The following is a 19844-nucleotide window of genomic DNA, read 5'->3' as shown; positions in this document are numbered from 1 at the left end:
GATCGAAATGTTTTAAGTAAAGTTATTTTCATCTTCATAATGAGCTGTCAGAAAATAGCTATTAAAATTTTAAAATAAATCCTAGTTAAAAAATTTTTTTTCGATCAGTGGTTCTCAACCTTCCTAATGCTGCGGCTCTTTAATACAGTTCCTGATGTTGTGGTGACCCCCCCCCCCCAGCCATATAGTTATTTTCGTTGCTACTTCATAACTGTAATTTTGCTACTGTTATGAATCAAGTGACCTCTGTGACAGGGTTGTTCGACTCCCAAAGGGGTTGCGACCCACAGGTTGAGAACCACTGCCCTAGATACTTTATTAAAAAAGTATATTTTAAGCATTTCAAATCTCTGATCAGGCAGTCTGAAAATCACTGGCCACAAGATTTATGACAAGTTTGTTGCTCCAATAATTTAAAAAAATTGTTTGTATTTCTAGTCTCTGAATTGTCCATAGAAATTTGGCTTTTGTGTAATGACTGTGATCAGATATACATACATTTCTTTATCTGGAGCCTTATGCCTTGTATTGATTGGAATTTATTTGGAGATGAAAAGACTTGCGTAGAAGTGGAATGGAAGCTACCTGTAATTAGTTGCAGTTCTTGAGAATGCCTGTATGCTCTGTCCTTACTCAGCTCAGTTCTGTGGATGTAAAGGCAGTATATAAATAAAGGTGCTATTGTGTACCTCAGTGCCCTTTCAACGTCTCTGTTTTCATGTTTTCTTCCTATAGAGACTAAGAAACGCCAGTGTAAAGTCCTCTTTGAGTACATTCCACAAAATGAGGACGAACTGGAACTGAAAGTGGGAGACATTATTGAGATCAATGAAGAGGTAAAGACACCATGTCAGAAGTAAAGCAGTCACTAGAATTGATGCTTTGCATTTTAGGAAAATGCTTTGAAAACCATTTTCTGTGAGAATTTTATTGTTCTTAATATAAAATTTAATGATTTTATGTACTAGTATTTTCTGCAGAAATATCTTTTATCTTTTTTATAAAGGAGGCTTTAAAACATCTTGTGGAAAAGTAGAATTAAAAGATAATGGAACTTTCCTTGAACTTTAGAAGCTCTCTTGTATTTCTGTAATGTATTTGAATTTATTGCCTTTTTTTCTTTTTCTATTTTGTTTTTGCCCCCACCCACCCACCCAATTCTTTTTATTTTCTTTTTCTATTTTGTTTTTGGAATTTGGAATTTATTGCCTTTTGGAATAAAATTTTTGTTTTCTAAAATCTCATGGCAATGTATGTAGCTAAGTAAAAAAATATGCCTTTTCTTTGATTCTGAGTTTATTAGCGGTGCAAAGCAGTGAAATAGGCAGCATTTTTACCTTATGCAAAGTAAAGAAATACATCAGCTGCATCTTTAAAAAATGCTTTCCAGTTATGATTCACCATATAAAAACAAAACAAAGCAACCTAAAGCATTTTACCCACATTTCAATGTCATAGAATGGGATTTTTCAGATATTTTAACAGTAACTTCACACATCTGCTGTTGTTTCCATTGATGTGAATATCAAAGAGTTTTTTTTTTTTGCAATCGAGGATCTCGTTTTCAAAGTGTACATATATATTATATTGCTGCAGAGGTTGATTTTTGTGTGTGTCCCAATACCATGTAGAATAGAGTACCACTAATGCTTGTGTTTCGATCAAAATCTAATGTGCTTATAACAAAAAGCAATTCTGTTATACTTCTATCAGTTTGGATATAAATACACTTATTGAGTTTTTATTAGGTCTAAATCAGTTTACTAAATATTTCAAATTGATTATACTTTTAAAACTTTTCACTGACCTAATGTCAAGAAATTTTACTCCCCTTATTACTTACGTATGAAGGAGCAATGGTGGAATTGTTTGGCAAGCGTTGAACTGCTGCTGATCATATGGTTAGCAGTTCAAAGCCAGCTGTTCTGCAGGAGAAAGATAGAGCTTTCTGCTTCTGTACTAGTTTCCAGCCGTGAGAAACCCATATGGGGTCTCTGTGAATTGGGATAGGAGCCGTGGTAGTGTAGTGGTTGCAGGTTGGGCTGCTAATCTTACAGTCAGCAGTTTGAAACCACCGACTTCTCTGTGGGAGAAAGATGACACTTTCTACTCCTGTAAAGTTACAGCATCCGAAACCCGCAGGAGCAGTTAGTTTTACCCCATCCTATAGGGTCGCTAGGAGTCAGAACTACTTGGTGGCAGGGAGCATGACTTGACGGTAATGTTTTATTGCATAAGAAGAAATTGAATCAATACTTTCTAAGTAATTCGCTGCTATCCAGTTGATTCGGACTCCTAGTGACTCTGTAGACGAGAGTAGAATTGCCCATGCGGGTTTCCAAGAATGCAAATCTTTATGGCAGTTGAAAGACTCATCTTTCTTCCTTTAAATCTCATTATAAACTGAGATTCAGTATTGCTTAAGAAAGTGAAATTCTTTAATTATCCATTTTTACTGTGAAAACATTGCACATGATTATCTGGTACTTTCATGAAGATTAGATACTTCACAGATGTCAATTGATCATAAGTTGTCATTGTAAATATTGTAACATGTTACTGCTATATGATTAAGTTCAAAGAAAATTAATTGAATCCAGTTAGATGTAGTTTATAATATATTTTTCCCTGGTGTGCTTTCTTATTTTTATAAAGGGAGTTAATTTCTATCTCTGCTTTTTTGTTCATTCTCTTATGTCGTCTAATTTTCTTGTAGGAGGAGGTGTTTGCTTAAAGTATCATTGCCTTTCATTGTTCTTGAATGTGAACTCTTTCAGGTGGAAGAAGGCTGGTGGAGTGGAACACTGAACAATAAGTTGGGACTGTTTCCCTCAAATTTTGTGAAAGAATTTGAGGTAACCGATGATGGAGAAACTCGTGAAGCTCAAGACGACTCAGGTGGGCCGATTGAACAGTCTAAGTGATTAAAGTAGACTTTATGTGTCCCAGTTGTCATTAGTGTACTTTTGTAAAATTGTCTTATTTGGTAACTGATCAAAAACCAAGCACGTTGTAGTTATGGTGATTCTGACACAGGGGACCCCTTGTGTTATGGAGTAGCATTGTTCTATCTGGGGCTTTCCGGCAGACTGCCTAGTTTATGTGGTCCTATTAACATGAGTTTGAACCCAGCCAAACCTTAGAAAGGAGGCTGAGCACAAACCTATTATGTAACTGGATGTGTTACCTTTCAGCTTCAGCTTATCTTGTTTTTAAAAAACAACCTATGATAGGGTCCTAAAGTGAGCTAAGTATATAGGCAAATAGTTTAATATTTTTCTTCAGATGGCTATATTTATGCTAAGTAACCCTTTTGTACTCTGATTAGAAATAAGGTGGTATATTTCACCTGATTTGCCCCCCCTCCCAATTAAGATATATAGTGTTTGGTTTTGCTGAGTTTATAAATCGTCTACATACTGCAGACATTTAAAATTTTGTTTTCTTAAGTAATAGGTTCTTCTTATTGCTTTCCATTGTCATACTGTATATTCTTAATTTCCTCTGTGCAGCTAAAATGGTATACCATTATTCTGACATTATTGTCCCTTAGGGCGCGACATCAAATTCACTTGAATCTCATTGTTCAAAGTATGACTGAGAAAAACCTTCTCCAAAGTCAGATTTAATTTCTGTTTTGTTTTTAAGAATTGTTTTTATTTAAAAAAAAAAAAAAGAATTGTTGTGGGGTGTAGGAATTAACCCTCTTTTCCTAAAAATAAGAATTTAATTTTTTTAATTATTTTATTATTTTTAATCATTTGAAGACTTGAATTTGTGGAGTTGGCTCAGCAGCAGTAGGTTTGTTTTTGTTATCTTGTTGCACAAGAAATAGCTCTTTTTTGTTGATGGAGAAGGATAGCTAGGGAGGATTTTTAAGGAAGTTATGCTGCTATTGATTAATATCATTTGGCAATTTATCTGAGCATTGGTCTCATGGTGGTAGGGACCCTTGTTTTGGTCATTTTTTACAGTTTTCGTTTGTTTGCAATAACATTTATCCAAAAGGGTTGTGAAAATCAGCAAGATCATTTTTAAGGATAATGCGTGGGACAGAGTAGATTGTATTTTAACTCTAAGTTCCATTTGCTTCTTGTAAATACTTAAATGGGAAGTATAAATATTCTGAAATAGTTCAAAAGGTATTATATGTTATTATGCTTAGAAAATGAATTTATAAGCCTTAATGTACGCAATAGTAAGGGATAATTTTTTTCTATATATAAATCATTTTACTGGAGGACTCTTAACACCTCTTACAAGAGTCCATACATATTTGTATCAAGCACCTTTGTACTTATGTTGCCATTATCATTTTCAAAACATTTTCTTTTACTTGAGCCCTTGGTATCACCTCTTTTTTCCCTCCCTTCCCTACCCCCTCCACCCTCATACATCCTTGTAAATTATTATTTTCATATCTTACATTGTTCACTGTCTGCCTTCACCCACGTTTCTGTTTTTGTCCCACTGGTGGGAAGTAGGGGTGGTTATACATCAGTTATTTTTGATTGGCTCTCTCTTTCTCCGTCCCGCCCCCCCCCCCCCCCCCCATGGTATTGCTATTCCCGTTGTTAATTTGTCCTGGATTCCATGTGCTATGTGTCGGAAGCTCTTATCTATACCAGTGTACATGCTCTGGTCTAGCTGGATTTGTAAGGTAGAACTTGAGTCATGGTGGGGGGGTGGGGGAAGCATTAAAGAACTAGAGGAATGTTGTGTGTTTCATCTGTGCTATTCTGCACCCTTATTGACTTGTCCCTTCCTTGTGATCCTTTTGTGAGAGCATGTCCAATTGTCTACAGCTAGGCTTTGGGTCTCCACTCCTACTCCTATCATTTGCATCAATATGGTTGTTTGTTTTGGGTCTTCTGAAGACTGATACCCAATCCTGTTGACACCTTGCGGTCACACAGGCTGGTGTGCTTCTTCCATGTGCGCTTTGTTGCTTCCCTGCTAAATGGCTGCTTATTTAACTTCAAGCCTTTAAGACCTCAGGCACTATAGCTTTTAATAGCAGGGCACAATCAGCTTTCTTCACTACATTTCCTTATGCACCCATTTTGCCTTCAGCGATTGTGTTGGGAAGGTGAACATCACAGAATGCCAGGTTATTAGAACAAAGAGGTCTTGCGTTGAGGGAGCATTTGTGTAGAGGGCCAATGTGGTAAGGGATACATTTTAGAGGGATAAAGTTTCCAAATAATAATTCTAAACTTTAGGTAATGTGATGTTAAACTTAATTAATAGGTGAGACCTGGAAATCCTTGTAGAGATTATTCCTAAACTTTATATGGTGTGTTTTTAGTTTTAGCTTTAGACTTTGCTTTAGACTTAATCCAATTACCCCAAATTTTGTTCTTATCCGTATTTATGGTTTGTTTGCCTGTGATTTATGTAGTTGTATTTGTTTTTCTCCAAATGTTTGACTTGAACTGGTGAAAAGTCAAGTAATGAAATGGTAGGAAACGATATACCGTATATACTCGAGTTTATGCCAACCCAAATTTTAGTTGAGGCACCTAATTTTACCACAAAAACTGCATTAAAAATGTGCTGAAAAAACTTGGCTTATACACGAGTATATATAGCATTTATATGTAGTCTTGCACCGATAACTCCCAAACTCAGTACCGTCAAATCAATGCCAATTCATAGCAACCCTATAGTACAGGGTAAAATTACAGTCTCAAGAAACTGGTATTCTACAGGAGTAGAAAGCCCTGTCTTTCTCTCACTGATCAGTGGGTTTTGAACAGCAGACCCTGCTGTTAATGATCCAATGTGTAATCGCTACAACACCAGGGCTCCCTCCTTGCATTGATGGAGTCTGTAAAATAGGATATCATGTAGTTTCCACATTGTGTTGGATAGCATAACTCAGTCTGCTCCTGCGTTTTCTTTAAGCATCTCAAATAAGCTTTGCTCCTTAGTGTAGAGTTCATTAAGGTAGTTGAGAGGGACATGCCAAAGTGTGTAGTCCCCAATCCATCTTATTAGCAATTTTTCTGTATCTGATAGAGGTTTCTCTCCAAATTTTGTTAACCATGTAACTCTTAGTGGGTTAACAGCTTGATGAATTTTTTATTACAGTTTTTGTGGATTGTTGTGACCGTCCAGTTTATCATGTCTAAATTGTAGACATTAGCATCCACGGATTTTTATCTACTGATCTTCCCTTTCTGTGTTGTTTCAAAAGCTTTTGTTTCACTTCCACATCATACTTTTGTGGCCACTAACACAGCCATTGACTACACTGTATTCAGTTGCCATGATGCGATATTTTTGAAAGAAAATTTAACAGAATAATCCTGCAACACTCAGATGTGTGATGCATGCCATTAGATGCTGCTGCCTCTGAGTTGAAACATACCCTGTTGTGTACCTATCTAAGCCACTAACTAGGCATTTGTGTAACTATCAAGATGTACTATCGGCTGTGTATATACCGCACCACACCATTATATGCCTGGTAGCCCAGTTGCTTTGGGTTAGCAGCCCAGCACTTAGGAGGTAGCATAAATCTGCTCGTACAATATTACTTAGTAAACTGTCCTTTGAGGAACTTCTGATGCACTTGTATTTCTTTTGTTTCACAAGTATTGGATATTCTGATTTTTGTTTCATATTAAAAGTTGGTATGAGTGAAATGATGTTTATGGTGCCTTGTAAACTGAACTCTTGAAATATGTACAAAATTTAAAGTTTTTGAAATTCACCAGAGTAAGATTTCTGATTTACATTTTTTAGTCTACTACATTTATAATTATAAACACTTTGAGCATTTTCTTCCACTCTTCAGCCTTACTTGATGTTTTAGTAATCTAGCTGAATTATATGTGCTAAAAAATGTACTTCCTTGCTTAACCTCTGTACAATAATAGTGCATTCTAAATCTGGACCTTTGTGATTATGGGTTGAAAAATCAGTGGTCGAAGTGTGCTATAATTGCTTTTTTTTTTAACTGCAATTTTTAGTCAGTAAGGTTCTGTGTGTGGATGGCAGTGCCAGGAAGTAAGTGCTTTATAAGGAATGACTACTTAGAACTTTAGTGAAGAAAGTGCATAGTTCTTTAAGTTTTAATCTTATGTCTTTTTTCTTAATCGTTTTATTAGGGGCTCATACAACTCTTATCACAATCCATACATACATCAGTTGTATAAAGCACATTTGTACATTCATTGCCCTCATCATTCTCAAAACATTTGCTCTCCACTTAAGCCCTCGGCATCAGGTCCTCATTCTCCCCCCCCTCCCTCAGGAGCCCTTGATAATTTATAAATTATTATTTTGTCATATCTTGCCCTGTCCGACGTCTCCCTTCACCCACTTTTCTGTTGTCCACTCCCCAGGGAGGAGGTCACATATAGATCCTTGTAATCAGTTCTCTCTTTCCAGCCCACTCTCCCTCTACCCTCCCAGTATCGCCACTCACACCACTGGTCCTGAAGGGATCATCTGCCTTGGATTCCCTGTGTTTCCAGTTCCTATCTGTATGTACCAGTGTACATCCTCTGGTCTAGCCAGACTTGCAAGGTAGAATTCGGATCATGATAGTGGGGGAGGGAGGAAGCATTTAGGAACTAGAGGAAAGTTGTATTTTTCATTGTTGCTACATCGCACCCTGACTGGCTCGTCTCCTCCCCGAGACCCCTCTGCAAGGGGATCTCCAGTGGCCTACAAATGGGCTTTGGGTCCCCACTCCGCACTCCCCCCATCATTCACTATGGTTAGATTTTCTTGTTCTGATGATGCCTTATACCTGATCCCTTCGACACCTTGTGATCCCACAGGCTGGTGTGCTTCTTCCATGTGGGCTTTGTTGCTTCTGAGCTAGATGGCTGCTTGTTTACCTTCAAGCCTTTAAGACCCCAGGTGCTATACCTTTTGATAGCCAGGCACCCTCAGCTTTCTTCACCACTTTTGCTTCTTCACCCTCTTTGTCTTCAGCAGTTGTGTAGGAAGGTGAGCATCATAGAATACCAATTAAATAGAAGAAAGTATTCTTGCATTGAGGGAGTACTTGAGTGGAGGCCCAATGTCCTTCTGCTACCTTAATACTAAACCTATGAATATAGGCACATAGATCTATTTCCCCATCCTCATATAAATATATTTGCATATGTACATGTCTTTATCTAGACCTCTGTAAATGCCCTTTGCCTCCCAGCTCTTTCCTCTATTTCCCTTGACTTTCCTCCTGTCCCACTATCATGCTCAGTCCCCACCAGGGTTTCAGCAATTCCTCATTGTTACATTACCCTTGATCATGCTCTACCAGGCCTCCCACACCCACCTCACCACCAATTTGGATCACTTGTTGTTCCCTTGTTCCTGGGTTTGTTAACACCACTTCCTTTCCCCCCACCTCCCCTTCTCCCATGTCCCCCCGGAACTGTCGGTCCGCTTGTTTTCTCCTTCAGATTGTTCATCCAGCCTATCTTACTTAGACCTGGATCTTATGTCTTGTAGCACAAAGAATTCATGTGCACACTTCCTTGTCCTAACGAAATTTAATAGCCTCTGCTAATTGCTAGTACTCCTATAATCTTTTTTGATCAATAAAATAGGTCTATCCCTACTTAGTTATTTATTTTTTGGGGTGGTGGTGGTTGTCCGATGCTGTCAAGTCGATTCGACTCATCTTGACCATGTAACAAGAGTAAAAGCGGTCCCATAAGGTTTCTAGTTTTATTCTTTACAGGAACACAGTCCTTGGTGCTTCACCCATGGAGCAGCTGCATGGGCTGGAACCGCCAACCTTTATTGTTAGCAACTGTGTGCTTCCCTGTTATACCACGCGTTCTCATTTGCATTTTAGGAATGATTGCAGAAATCATAGAAACTGTACGTTACAAAATGTGGTTCTTTGCTTCTACAAAAGTATAATGTCAGTATCCACCGTATTTGATTATTTGACTTAATTTCCTTTTTAAATTCAACAGGGTTTTGAAAAAGACAGCAAACTGAAATAAAATAGATGATCTTGGTTTGACTAATTACTAGATTCTAGCTTCTAGTCAGTAGGTAGGCACTTGTTTCTAGATCCTTCATAGGCCATTTTTAGTTTATGTCCCCCGTTTTCATGGAAAAGATAGAGGATAAAAGTTCCAAGAAAACCACTTTTCTAAAGTATTTTGGTAAATTTTATAATTTACTCTGCTCAGGAATTTGCCACAGAATCTCAAGGTAACTGTTCAAACTCAGGGAAAGGTTTGCTTTTCTAGGGAAACTATTAATTTAAAATTTAAAATAATGCTTCCTTTTTAGTTTCATCAACTATACTTATTCTTTTTCTTGAGCGTATGTTTTCAGAGTCCACTTGTACACTACATAGGAACTTGCTTTCAATTTTTCACCTAATTCCAGAAAGGCAGTAACTATAAAAGGGGGTTTCAATAAGTTAGTGAGAAAAATTCTATTTTAATTTTACTTTCCATGAAAATTGTGAAGCTCTTTTGTATTTAATGAAGTTTTCTCCTGAGCTTAAACAAAAGAATAAAAAAGAAATCCATGACTATTTCCCCCTGCCTTTATCTTATCCCTTTTTAAGATGCACATCAGGTTGATGTGCTTCAGGGAGGCTGATGATGAAAGACATTATGACGCTTTATCACCGCGTGTGTTACCTACATGCATTCTTTTGATAATTTAATCTTGATATCCCAGCTAATTTCATGATTTTCATGATCATATTTAAACCCTCAGTTTTATGTCTTCTGATTATCTTCTCTTATAGAGAGTTACATTTTCAGAAACTCACAGGGGCCGTTCTACCCCATCCTTCAGCGACGATGAGTCTGCATCAACTTGATGGTTGTGGGTCCCACCGCCTAGAAAAATCTCTATTTAATAGAGATTTTAATACTTATCTGACATTTTAAGATGTTTAAAAGTACAGAATCTCTATTCTTTGTTGCCTGTGTAATTGCATTATCCTGCTATTTGCCATTACTTCCCTACTGTAGGTTTTGAGCATAGGAATCGCCAGTATTCCAAGAGCGATCACATTCCCCTAATATATCGGAGTCTCTATATTAGCCACTTAAGTACATGCTAAGTCCTTTACTCCATTTTCATACTTTATTTTACCTTGTTAAGGTAAAATTGTCAACATTAGTTCTCCAGTTCCTTTATGGTGAACTTGGATTGCTACCATTAAATGCTTTGCATGTTTATATGATTTCTACTCTGTATTATTGATTTTTTAAAAAGCGCTTAGTATAGCTTGTATGTTTTCCTGTTTATTTTTGAGTAATGGTTATGTTTTGAAGTTTTTAGTTGTCTTAGGAGCTTTGGTGGCCAGTGATTAAAGTGCTGGGCTGCTGACCAGAACTTCCACAGTTCAAATCCACTGACTGTTCCATAGGAGAAAGATGTAGCCATGTGTTCCCATAAAGCTTTATGGGTTTGGAAACCCCACAAGGCAATGCTGCTCTGTTCTGTCTGGTCTCCGTGAACCTGGATCAAGTCCTCTTGGCTTTTGTTGCTCTTAGGTGCCATTGAGTTGCGTCAGGTTCAGAGTGACGCTGTGGCACTAGAATGAAGCACTCTCTGGTCCTTTGCCATCCCACGATTGTTCTTATGTTTGAGCCACTGTATCACTTCATCTTGTCAAGGATCTTTCTCTCTTCACTTCCTCTCTGCTTTACCAATCTTGATGTCTTTATCCAGGGACTGGTATTCCTGATAACATGTATAAAATACATGAGAGGAATTCTCTCCATCTTTGCTTTTGAGAAGCATTGTGTGGGTGCCTAAGCAAATGTGTTGAAGAAAGCTGATGGTGCCTAGCTATCAAAAGATAGTGTGGGACCTTAAAAGCTTGAAGGTAAACAAGCAGCCATCTAGCTGAGAAGCAGCAAAGTCCACATGGCAGAAGCACACCAGTCTGTGTGATCATGAAGTGTTGATGAGATCAGGTATCAGACATCAAAGACCCAGAACAAAAAATCATATCAATGTGAATGAGGGGGAGTATGTAGTGAAGACCCAAAGCCCATCTGTAGACAATTGGACATCCTCTTACAGAAGGAAGAGACGAGCCAGTCAGGGTTCAGTATAGCACTGATGAAACATACAACTTTCCTCTAGTTCTTAAATGCTTCCTTCCCCCCACTACCATGACCCCAATTCAACCTTACAAATTGGCTAGACCAGAGGATGTACACTGGTACAGGTCAGAGCTGGAAACAGGGAATCCTGGACAGATAAACCCCTCAGGACCAATATTGAGAGTAGCGATACCAGGAGGGGAAGGGGAAGAAGGAGGGGGAACCGATCACAGTGATCTACATAATGGATGAAGGGAGACATCAGACAGTGTAAGACATGAAAAAATAATAATTTGTAAATTATCAAGGGTTCATGAGAGGGAGGGGAAAAATGAGCTGATACCAAGGACTCAAGTAGAAAGAAAATGTTTTGAGAATGATGATGGCAACAAATGTGCTTGACACAATGGATGTATGGATTGTGATAAGAGCTGTATGGGGGAAAAGAAGAGCTGTATGAGCCCCCAATAAAATGATACAAAAGGAAAAGTGCTGTTATTTGGCCACAGACACACCCCCCCCCCCCCAAAAAAAAAAAGAAGCATTGTGGTTGTGCTTCTTCCAAGACAGATTTGTGTGTTCTTCTGGCAGTCCACGGTCCTTTGAAAATTCTTTTCCAGCACCATAATTCAAACACATCGATTTTTTGTAGTCTTATTTCTTCAGTGTCCAGCTTTCACATGTATAAAAGGTGACCCAAGATCCATGGCTTGGGCCATGTGTATCTTCAGTCCTACAAATTCCATCCTTGCTTTTCAAAACTTTTGATGCTTAAGTATCACTCTTTATGTGACAACATCCAATTTTCCTTGATTCATATCAGTACATTTCAAGTTCCAATTACTAACAGCTGTTTCATATCATTTGAGTTGTAGCCCATCAAAGTCTTTACTTTATCCACTTTGTTATGATCAACTCTTCATTGAGAAAGCATCTCTTCCTCAGTCCAGTTTTGAGTGCCTTCTAACATGAGGGGCTCATCTTCTGGATGATATCCACCAATATTTTGCTGCTATTCATGAGGTTTTCAGTATCTGGCCGTGTTCTTTGTTGCTCCTAAAGCTTTCCATGGCTAATTCCACTGAAGTGGACAGCCTATTCCTTCATCATAGTCTTTTCTTAGTCTGCAGGCTCTGCTGAAACCTGTTCACATTGGGTGACCCTGCTCATTTTTGAAATACTACTGACATAGCTTTCAGCATTACACAAGTCACACAGTACAACAAACTGACACAGTTGGTGATTTGGTTGTTCTAAGTCATTTTGTACAATCGTAGAAGCTATAGAAAACTGCAGAAAAATTGATACATTTTAATTATAGTGTGAGCATAGAGTACTGAAAAATCCTGTGGACTGCCAAAAGATGAAACGAATCTGCCTTAGAAGAAGCACAGCTAGAATAACTCTTTGAAGTGCGGATGACGAGACTTTGTCTCATGTACTTTGGACACGGTATCAGGAGGGACCAGAAGCCGGAAGAGGACAAAACACTGGTAAATGCCTGGTAGGATCACGAAAGACCGTCAGAGATGGGTTGACACAGTGGCTGCAACAGTGGACTCAAACCTAACCATTGTGAGGACGCTACAGGACTAAGCAGCATTTTGTCCTCTTGTATATAAGATTGCTGAGTCTTAACTGACTCAGCACTTAACATCACCCACACAGTCACTGTCAAGCAGATTTTTGCTTTTGAGATTTAGAGAGAAGGCAGGTAGGAAGGGAGGTAAGGAAATTAATTTTTAGGCTCAATAGGAGAAATACTTGATATTATGTTTTATGATGGGCAGCATCCATGTATAAAATGCAGATAAAACGTTTTTGTCATGATAGCAATTTAAGCAAAATTTCATAAAACTTGGGCATAAAATCATTAGCAATACCATGTTGATAAGTTACTTTTCTGTCTCATTATGAGACCTTTTAATCTTTCTTTTTCCCTCTCTTTTTTTTCCAAAGTTAACTTTACAAGTTTTATTTTTTGTTCCCATTGACATTTTTTTTCTTTTAAAAATGTTTTATTATAAATTAGGTGAAGGTTTACAAAGTAGATCATCAGTTTTATAATCAACATATCATTTCAATCCATCCATTTCAATCACTTCATTATTCCATGGCTTATATAGCTGCCAGTTTCCTGTTCTCATTTCTTCTTATTTCCTTTAAAATTTTATTTTTATTTTATAATAAATCATTTTATTGGGGGCTCTTAAACAGCTCTTAAAACAATCCATATACATCCATTGTGTCAAGCACCTTTGTACATATGTTGCTATCATCCTTTTCAAAACATTTTCTTTCTGCTTGAGCCCTTGGTATCAGCTCCTTTTGTTTTTTCCTCCCTTCCCTTTCCCCCTCCTTTCATTCTGCTGGCTAATAATTTTTTTCTTCCCTTTTGTTTTGTGCTACAAAATTTTTGTCCTACGGGGAGAAGGGCCAGCCCCCCACAAATTAATCACGGGTTCGATAGGCACAGTTGTACGGTTAATATGTATAAAGGTTATAGTAAAGTCATAGAGAGCATGAGAGAGAGGAAATTGAAATAATGGAGTCAATCACAACTCATGGTAGCATGCTCACCTCCTGGATGGCCATGATCTTACCAGCCAGGTCCCGCACACAGCGTGGGCCAAGGTAAGGTGGGGTGGAGCCTGCCCTGCTGGAGACCAGGCAGGAGGCTGGACCCCCATTTATTGTCAACCAAGGTTTTTATCTACTTAGGGGGCGTGATTACATGTAACCACACACGTCACAGGAAGGGGCTGTACAATAGGCAATATAAGCAATAGGAGAGGGATATACAATGGGCATTGGTGTAACTAGAAGGGGATGAGCTAGGGGGGTACACATGATAGGAATGGGTGGAACTAGAGGTATACATGTGACAAGATGGGTGGACTAACCTTGGTCACCCTGAGGTGGGCTTGACCTCTCTGGGGTCTCCTACAAGGAAATAGTCAACTACTATCCTTATCAGAAGGGAGTGGGTCCTACTTGTGGGATAAACAGTGGTGACTGCTTGCTCTAGCTGGCTGATAACCCTTAGAGAGAGTAACTCCTGACCTAATTCAGTTGACCTCCAAGTGTATAGTCATCTGCTACGTGTAGCTAGCAGCTAAGTTTGGCATATATTTGGGGGAGACAACTTGGGAGAAATCTGTTTCCCACATTGTCCTGTGTGATTCTTGCTTTCTTTTATATGAATACTTTTTAATAAAAAATCTTAAAATTCTTTAGAAATAATAGGAACTGCACCAAGCACTGTTTGAAGTACTTTGTGTGGGAATCAGTCATACTTTCTAGCCTTTTTATTGAATATCGCTGTATTATAGGTGAAGAAATTATTCATATAGCTTAGGAAATGAGGTATCAGTGGAGAGCCCTTTGTCTTTGAGATCACGTCTCTTACAATCTCACTGTGCTGCCTTCTCGCCGTTAGTTTTCAGACCAGAGCAGTGCTGCAGCCAAAAGGACTGTTTTGGTGAAGACTGTGGCCAGGTAGCTGCTGTGGAGTAGTTCTGCTCTGGCCCCGCTCTTACTGTGAGCCAGAGTTGACTCCGTGCCGACAAGTTAAGCTTTTTGGTGGTAGTTTTAAAGTGAAATGTGATCTTTATTGAGCCCCAAATAACCAGCCTGTTGGTACTTGATCTTTCAGTATTTAGACATTCATTATACATGTACACACATGCCTGCATGTATGTGTGTGTATGCGTGTGTTTATATGCCACAACAAAGGCTGCAGTTATTCAGTCTAAAAGAATTTTTGTTTGGTGGCCATAATCAAGTATTCAGACTGAAATTTCACTTTTCCATCCTCTAAAGTTCTGTTTATCCACCCGTGGTTTATTAACAATATAGATGGCTTCACTCTAAATGTTTCTAAAATAAGAGTCTTATGTACTCACTATGTTTGAATATTGTTTTGTCTGACAGGCTAGTTATTTCAGTATATATACAATAATGCAGATTATAATTCTTAAAATGAGGAAACAAGATAGTCTAGAACTAACTTCCTACATAAATACTTAGAAAATTGAACAATATAGAAGCAAATATTTTTAGACAGTGGGCAGCACAGGACAGGAGACTCCCGAAAAGAAAGGGGGAAATGGAAAGAAGCTGGGAGAGAGCCCTACCATTGCCCTGGATTTCTGCCTGGCCCTAATTTCTGTAATGCGGAAATGTATGTAATGCAGATGAGTATCGGTTTTGGAATGTGGCAGAGAAACAGTCAGAGTTACAGGTTGCTGAGGCAGCTAGAATGCTCAGAGTATAACATAATATTATTGATAGCACACACGAATAAAAATTTTACTTCAGATTATCCAACAATGGTTACAGCAACCTATTGACAGGGAACTGCTGGAAGTTCAGGCTGTATTCAGAAGACCTGGAACAAGGAATATCATTGTTGGCATCAGATGGATCTTGGCTCTAAGCAGAGAAAACCAGAAAGATGTTTACTTGTGTTTCATTGATTATGCAAAGGCGTTTGACTGTGTACCATAATAAACTAGATGACCATGAGAAGTATGGGAATTCTGGAACACTTCAATGTGCACATTCAGAACTTGTACATTGATCAAGAGGCAGCTGTGCAAACAGAACAAAGGAATACTGCATGGTTTAAAATCAGGAAAGGTGTGCCATACTTGTCCAATCTTTAGGCTGAGCAAACCATCAGAGAAGCTGGATTAAATGAAGAAGAATGAGGCTTAATTAACAATTTGTGGTATGCTGATAATACAGCCTCGCTTGCTGAAAGTGAGGAGGAATTGAAGCCCTTGCTGTTGAAGATCATGGATTGTAGCCTTCATTCAGTATGGATTACAGCTCAGTGTAAGGAAGACCAAAACCCTGATGACTGGACCAATCCAGTAGGTAACATTCATGACACATGGAGAAAAGGTTGAAGTTGTCTAAGGTTTTGACTTAATTGAATCCACAGTCAATGCTCATGGAAGCAGCAGCCAAAAGATCAAAGATGTGTTGCATTAGGTAAATCTGTTGCACAAGCCCTCTTTAGAGTATTGAAGAGCAAGGATGTTTCTTTGAGGACTGAGGTGCACCGTACGCATCATATGCATGTGAAATTTGAACATTGAATAAAGAAGATTGTGGAAGAATAGAAGCATTTGAATTACCGTGCTGGGTAAGAATATGGATCATATAATGAACACCTAAAAGGACAAACCAATCTATAGGAAGAAGTAAGACCAGAGTGCTCCTTAGAGGCAAGGATGGCAAGACTTCATCTTAAATACTTTGGACATGTTATCAGGAGAGACCAGTCCTGCAAGGAGGACATGATTAATGAACCTATAGGGACAGCAAGTAGAATCAGGGTTTCGGGGTCAGGTGGGGGATACAGTGCTACTGGGGCGGGCTGAGGGAGTACGTGTAAAAGGGAGATGATGTCAAGGAGTCCAAGAAGAAGAATATTTGGAAATTGATTGCGGTAGCAATTGTATAATTCTGCTTGATGTGATTGAACTATGGAATGATGATGATACATGTATTAACTCCCAACTAATATATTTTTTTAAAATACCGAAGAAAATTGGAGAAAAAAAATAAAAGCATCAAAAGACTGAATAATTTATGGGTCAAAGCCATAAGGTTGATTTCCTGCTCATTGCCCCCCCAACTTGACTATACAAAGCATGCCTTACCAACTAGAATTATAAGTCTACACTTTAGGCATTTAGGGATGACAGATCTTTGCTACTCGAGTACAAAACTCTCAAATGAATCAAATAGGCTGTGTGGGCGTTAGTCTGTCTCTGAACCTTCTACTCAGAATACTTAATCAACAAAACTGGCAATAAAATGATACACAAAGCTTCCATTCTCAAAAAAAGAAAAAAATATTATAGAACATCATATTTTCATGAACAATGAATGCACATTCAATGTGCAATCCAGCAAAATATGTCAAGATTAGTGCATCATGTCTAATGTTTCCCCCTCTTCCACCCCAGGCATGTAAAGTTGATCTAAAAAGAGTAATATAATCTGTAATCTAGTGCAATATATAATCTACAGTTAAAAGTAGGTAAACCATGTATGGTCATTGAGTTAGTTTATTGTGCCAACCTGGCCGATAAACACAGGTGGGATTAATTGAAGGGCGGAGGGATAAATGACTCGGTGAGCCTCACCTTTCTAGTTTTCGGGTCTCTTGCTTTCTAATGGTCACACCAGGGTGCAGCTGTCTTAGCAGTTCCCTGCTTCAGCTGGCAAGGCTGACTTCCTTCAAGACATCCCTGAGGAGATGCCCACGGACCTACCCCGATGCAGCCCTGGGTGCTGAAGCAGCCCTGTGGAGACCCCTGCCAGCGCTGAGATGCTTACACATTCACTGATTCGGCTTTCCTCCTGCAGTCGGCGTCATTGTGTGTGTTTTGTGAGATGGAGGAGGACTTTCTGGATTGGTGTTAGACATATGGGTTAATGATGGGTTTGTGGGCTTGGGCAGCACAGAGTTGGGGTGTTTTCTTGATGCTCACTTAACCTTTATATAAAATTCTCTCTTATACATGAGTTTCTGTGGATTTGTTTCCCTAAAGTACCCAAACTAATACAGTCATCTCCATAAATAAAGAAGTTTACATCATAATTAAAAAACAGAATAGTACAAAATAAGAATAGAAAATAACTTTTTAATTTGACAGTGCTGTTCAATATAACACCTGTCCCTAATAGCACTGTGGTGGTTTGCTGTTCTTCGGACCCCAGGAAGGAGTTTAGGGTACCACTCTGACGCACTGCTTCTTTACAGAATTCTCGCTGCGGAACCAACACTGAGTAGTGGTTTCACTTTCCACCTTTTCCCAGTAAAGCAGAAACCATCTTTGGATTTCTTTGTGTTAGCACAAACAGGTACAGGACTTTTGTAAAAGTAAAGTGGTGTGAAAGGTGACATTCAAAAAGCAGGAGATCCCTGTGCCCTCTCCCTTCTAATCAGATGGTTCAAGTTAATATTTAAAGTAGTTTCAGTATTTGTTAGCTTTCTTAAGCTTCTTATACAAGTTATGTCTGTAATCCACTTCGAACCACCGATTGGATCTCTGTGATTGTGGAACCTATTAAAATGCTTAAGATTATGATTTTGAAGAGCTTTAGTAGAATTCAACATTGGCTTTGTTACTTGGCTCCTAATGACTTTGGGAAAGATTCTTAATTTCTCTTTACACCAGATTTTTACTCATATGTAAGGACAGTAATAATCCTTACTGTGAAACCCATGGAGGTTATAAAATGAGATCATCTATATGTTGTACTTAGCAAAGTATATAACCCAGAATAAGCCTTCCATAGATAGTAGCTATTTTTATTATTATGTTCGCTAGTTTACATGGCAAATTGGTTCTCATTTAACTATTTCCACACAGATGATTTAATAATTTTGATTAAAATTGTCAGTGTGTCATCATTCTTCTTCATTCCTTTCTAGGGGTGCCATTTCTGGTACCCTAGTTTCCATGCCCCCTAGTTTTCTTTCAAAATCTCATGTCACTTGTGGTTCTCATCTCATAGAGATTTTTCAAGGGGTTCACTACTCACAGGTGCTGGTATCAACTGGCCCAGTAAGTCTGGATTTTTTAAAAATTTGACCTCTTTCCTCCTGTTATATCAGTTTCCACTTGTGACTCTACTCAGAACAGCTGGTAGTGATATGAATCATAGTTTTTAAAATGGTTATACTTTATCTTTTTAATATTGTTTCTTAAAAAATAAAATTATATATTAATATAACTGAGTATTTCAGTAATTGGTGGTTGAATTAATTACTTTTCTTCTGTTTTTGACTAGGAGCTGTAGACTGTCAGTCTTAGGAAATTTTGTACAGACTATTTTTTGTGCTATCAATATTCTTTCAGAAGCGGTTTTGACCGGGCCTACCTCACCCGTGCCCACTCCCGGGAACGGGAATGAAACTGCGCTTGGACCAGTTGCACAGCCAAAGAAAATTCGAGGAATCGGATTTGGAGATATCTTTAAAGAAGGCTCTGTGAGACTTAGGACAAGAACATCTAGTAATGAAGTAGAAGTCAAAAAAATAGAAAAGGTATTCAATGTGAATTTGACTTTGATTACCTCATTTCATTCCTTTCTTAACCGTTTTTCAAAACTTAAAATAGTTTGCAATTCTGTTATTTCCTTTTTTTGGAGCTGGTTTATTTGTTTATAAAAGAGAACACTGTATGAAATGATTTTTTCGAATGTGAGTACAAGGGTTTTCAAAAAGTTCATAAAGAAAAATGGAATTAAAAGGTAATGGATTTTTTCCCCCGCAAACTTTTTGAAACACTTTTTGAATCTTATAAAAATTAGAATGATTATTTCCTGGAACTTTTACAAACTATTCTTTATGGAAACTGCAGACTTTTTGGTATCACGTGATAAATATAAAATGCAAAGTTTTTTTCTTTCTCTCTTTAAAGATCAAATCGTATGTGTTTAATTTTAAGACCTAAAATGTGTCTCTTAAAAATGGTTTAACCAAAAAACAAAACAAAGGTTTCACAAGGAGGTGTTGAGTAGGCATTACTTAATTTTGGTCCAGATTGTCATGAATGGTTAAATTAACAAATTTCCTGGAATTTTTGTAGAATTTTCATTTTCTTTAGCATTTCACTTGCATTGTGATATAGTAATAAGTGAATGTACTATATAGGTTTAAGTTCTAGTGAGATATATCAAATAAAACCCAAAGTTTTTATTTTGGGAGACAAAGATAACTATAACCCTTAAAGTAACTGTTTTAGTGTGGCTGTTCTACTAGCA

The 19844-nt window shown here is 38.0% G+C and overlaps 1 protein-coding gene across 1 annotated transcript in view; it reads left to right on the top strand.

Moving 5' to 3' along the window:
- LOC101638516 (CD2 associated protein) overlaps nucleotides 1-19844 on the top strand; it is a 97350-nt gene that overhangs the window by 33490 nt on the left and 44016 nt on the right. Inside the window, exons 4-6 of the mRNA XM_045294758.1 lie at nucleotides 736-836; nucleotides 2778-2898; nucleotides 18938-19125. Coding sequence (XP_045150693.1) covers nucleotides 736-836; nucleotides 2778-2898; nucleotides 18938-19125 — 410 coding nt within the window. The remainder of the gene's footprint in view (nucleotides 1-735; nucleotides 837-2777; nucleotides 2899-18937; nucleotides 19126-19844) is intronic.

This window comes from Echinops telfairi, unplaced genomic scaffold (genome assembly GCF_000313985.2).
Source record: "Echinops telfairi isolate 266 unplaced genomic scaffold, ASM31398v2 ScPeMD7_3533;HRSCAF=4204_1, whole genome shotgun sequence".
Taxonomy (NCBI): domain Eukaryota; kingdom Metazoa; phylum Chordata; class Mammalia; order Afrosoricida; family Tenrecidae; genus Echinops; species Echinops telfairi.
This window is presented reverse-complemented; position numbering and strand designations above follow the sequence as displayed.